The sequence below is a fragment of the Pangasianodon hypophthalmus genome, chromosome 20 (assembly GCF_027358585.1).
Source record: "Pangasianodon hypophthalmus isolate fPanHyp1 chromosome 20, fPanHyp1.pri, whole genome shotgun sequence".
Taxonomy (NCBI): Eukaryota; Metazoa; Chordata; class Actinopteri; order Siluriformes; family Pangasiidae; genus Pangasianodon; species Pangasianodon hypophthalmus.
In genome coordinates, this window is record NC_069729.1 from 561,424 (window position 1) to 563,923 (window position 2,500).

The window sequence follows — 2,500 nt, forward strand, 5'->3', positions numbered from 1 at the left end:
CCTGCTGCCCCAGCCAGGTGTGTGTGTGCAGCGCCCCCTGCTGCCCCGGCCAGGTGTGTGTGTGTGCAGCGCCCCCTGCTGCCCCTGCCAGGTGTGTATGTGTGTGCAGCGCCCCCTGCTGTCCCGGCCAGGTGTGTATGTGTGTGCAGCGCCCCCTGCTGTCCCGGCCAGGTGTGTATGTGTGTGCAGCGCCCCCTGCTGCCCCGGCCAGGTGTGTGTGTGTGTGTGCAGCGCCCCCTGCTGCCCCAGCCAGGTGTGTGTGTGCAGCGCCCCCTGCTGCCCCAGCCAGGTGTGTGTGTGCAGCGCCCCCTGCTGTCCCGGCCAGGTGTGTGTGTGTGCAGCGCCCCCTGCTGCCCCTGCCAGGTGTGTATGTGTGTGCAGCGCCCCCTGCTGTCCCGGCCAGGTGTGTATGTGTGTGCAGCGCCCCCTGCTGTCCCGGCCAGGTGTGTATGTGTGTGCAGCGCCCCCTGCTGTCCCGGCCAGGTGTGTATGTGTGTGCAGCGCCCCCTGCTGCCCCGGCCAGGTGTGTGTGTGTGCAGCGCCCCCTGTTGCCCCAGCCAGGTGTGTGCAGGCGACTCACCAGCTGCTTCAGCTTAGTGAAGGTGATGGAGGTGCAGTTAAAGAGGTTGGGAGGCAGCCAGCCTTTGTGTTCATCACAGTGTCTGATTGCCGTTCCTGAGAGAGAGAGAGAGAGAGAGAGAGAGAGAGAGACAGAGACAGAGACAGGTTTAGAAGGTTTGTGACTCGCTGTATGATGTATTAACAGCACTGAGAACACACTGACCTGTGGAGCCTTTAGGACACGGCACCGCTGCTGGGAGACCGAACTTCGTCCTGGGCCACCAAATCCCTCCCTCAATCGCCTGGGGACAACTGTCATAGATCACTGAGAGAGAGAGAGAGAGAGAGAGAGAGAGAGATTGAAAGAGAGAGGGAGAAAGAGAGAAAGGAAACAGGGTAATTCTGTTGCCATGACAACAGCTCTAGCATCTTCAGCTTTTTTACATAAGTCACATTAAGACAGAAGGAAACACTCAGGACAATTTTGCAGATCATCATAAAATAATAATAATAATAATAATAATAATAATAGCTAATGCTTGTGCGAAGTTTGTTGAAGCAGAATGAACACAATCGTGTATAAAGATGCTGCTGTCAGCGTCCAGGTTTCAGTGAAAGCTCCCGCGTGTAACTCAGCCTCAGTGTGAGATGGGTGTTTACGTACTGTGTTTGTCATGTGACCTCTTACCTTCACAGCCATTGGCTGAGACCTCGGCGAACGGATTGTCACAGCGGTCACACTGTCGGCCGATGACGCCCGGCTTACACTGACACTGCCCGCTCTGTCTGTCACACACACGCGAGAACGAGCCCACGGGGTAACACTCACACAGCAAACACACATCACTGCCCAGCGGCCGGTAGTGGTTATCCTACACACACACACACACACACACACACACACACAGAGGGGAGGAGTGTGAGAAAGTCAGGGGTATAAAGAGATATTCTCCTTAATGTCGCATCATTCACTGCTTCACACAGTTCAGCCAAAGGTCTGCACTAAACCTGTCAGAGTAAGCGCTAATGCTAACTAATGCGCACACACACACACACACACACACACACACACACACACACATCAGAGAGTCAGCCAAGGGTTATGTGCTTGTTTAGATGCTAAGTTATCGGCTCTCACCAATACACCAGTTTTCAGGTCAGTTAGCGCAGCACTGAGGCTGCTGTGTGAAGGCTAAAGGCCAATCTGATATCAGAAATGAGGAGCAAATAAATCTGCAAAGGATTATGGGATTGCGAGCAGGAAGAACCTGGCAGTACATGTGCACTTGCTGCCGTACCGCCTCGCTGCCTCGCTCCGCTCTGCTCCGGTCTGAAATGATCAGACTTTATTTATAAATCCTCTGGTGCACTGAAATGTTTGAAATTATGCCATAAATTACTGTGATCACATCACAGCTGATCTGCATTTAGCCACACCCACTAAATGCCATAAAAGGAGCTGAGCTGTAAACAACAAAGAGTGTGTGTGTGTGTGTGTGTGTGTGTGTGTGTGTGTGTGTGTGTTACCTTGCAGCGACACTCTCCGCTGGTCTTGTTGCAGTCTGGATCGAAGCCCTTGTCAGTTGAACAGTTACATGGACCACATGTCTTGTGTCCCCACCAACCCCGAGGACACGGCAGGTCAGTCCTGATCACACACACACACACACACACACAGACACACACAGACACACACACACAGACACACAGACACACACAGACACACACAGACACACACACAGTTAGACATACTATAAAACACCAGACAAATCTAAGCACACACTAAAAATGTCCGAGATGCTCCTCACTTTTTCTCACAGTAGCGTCCGAAATAATTACTGCGACAGTCGCATGTGTAGCCGTGGGCGGAGCTTGACTTCTTGCTGCAAGCTGATTGGTGCTCGCAGGGGTTCAGAGTGCACACATCTGTACAGTTGTC

The 2,500-nt window shown here is 53.0% G+C and overlaps 1 protein-coding gene across 1 annotated transcript in view; it reads right to left on the reverse strand.

Moving 5' to 3' along the window:
• The window catches only part of celsr2 (cadherin, EGF LAG seven-pass G-type receptor 2), a 47,566-nt gene that overhangs the window by 13,137 nt on the left and 31,929 nt on the right, over positions 1-2,500 (reverse strand). Inside the window, exons 13-17 of the mRNA XM_034314210.2 lie at positions 2,370-2,500; positions 2,089-2,209; positions 1,250-1,433; positions 785-886; positions 581-675 (exon numbers count right to left, since the gene is read on the reverse strand). The exon at positions 2,370-2,500 is cut by the window's right edge and continues 11 nt beyond it. Coding sequence (XP_034170101.2) covers positions 581-675; positions 785-886; positions 1,250-1,433; positions 2,089-2,209; positions 2,370-2,500 — 633 coding nt within the window. The remainder of the gene's footprint in view (positions 1-580; positions 676-784; positions 887-1,249; positions 1,434-2,088; positions 2,210-2,369) is intronic.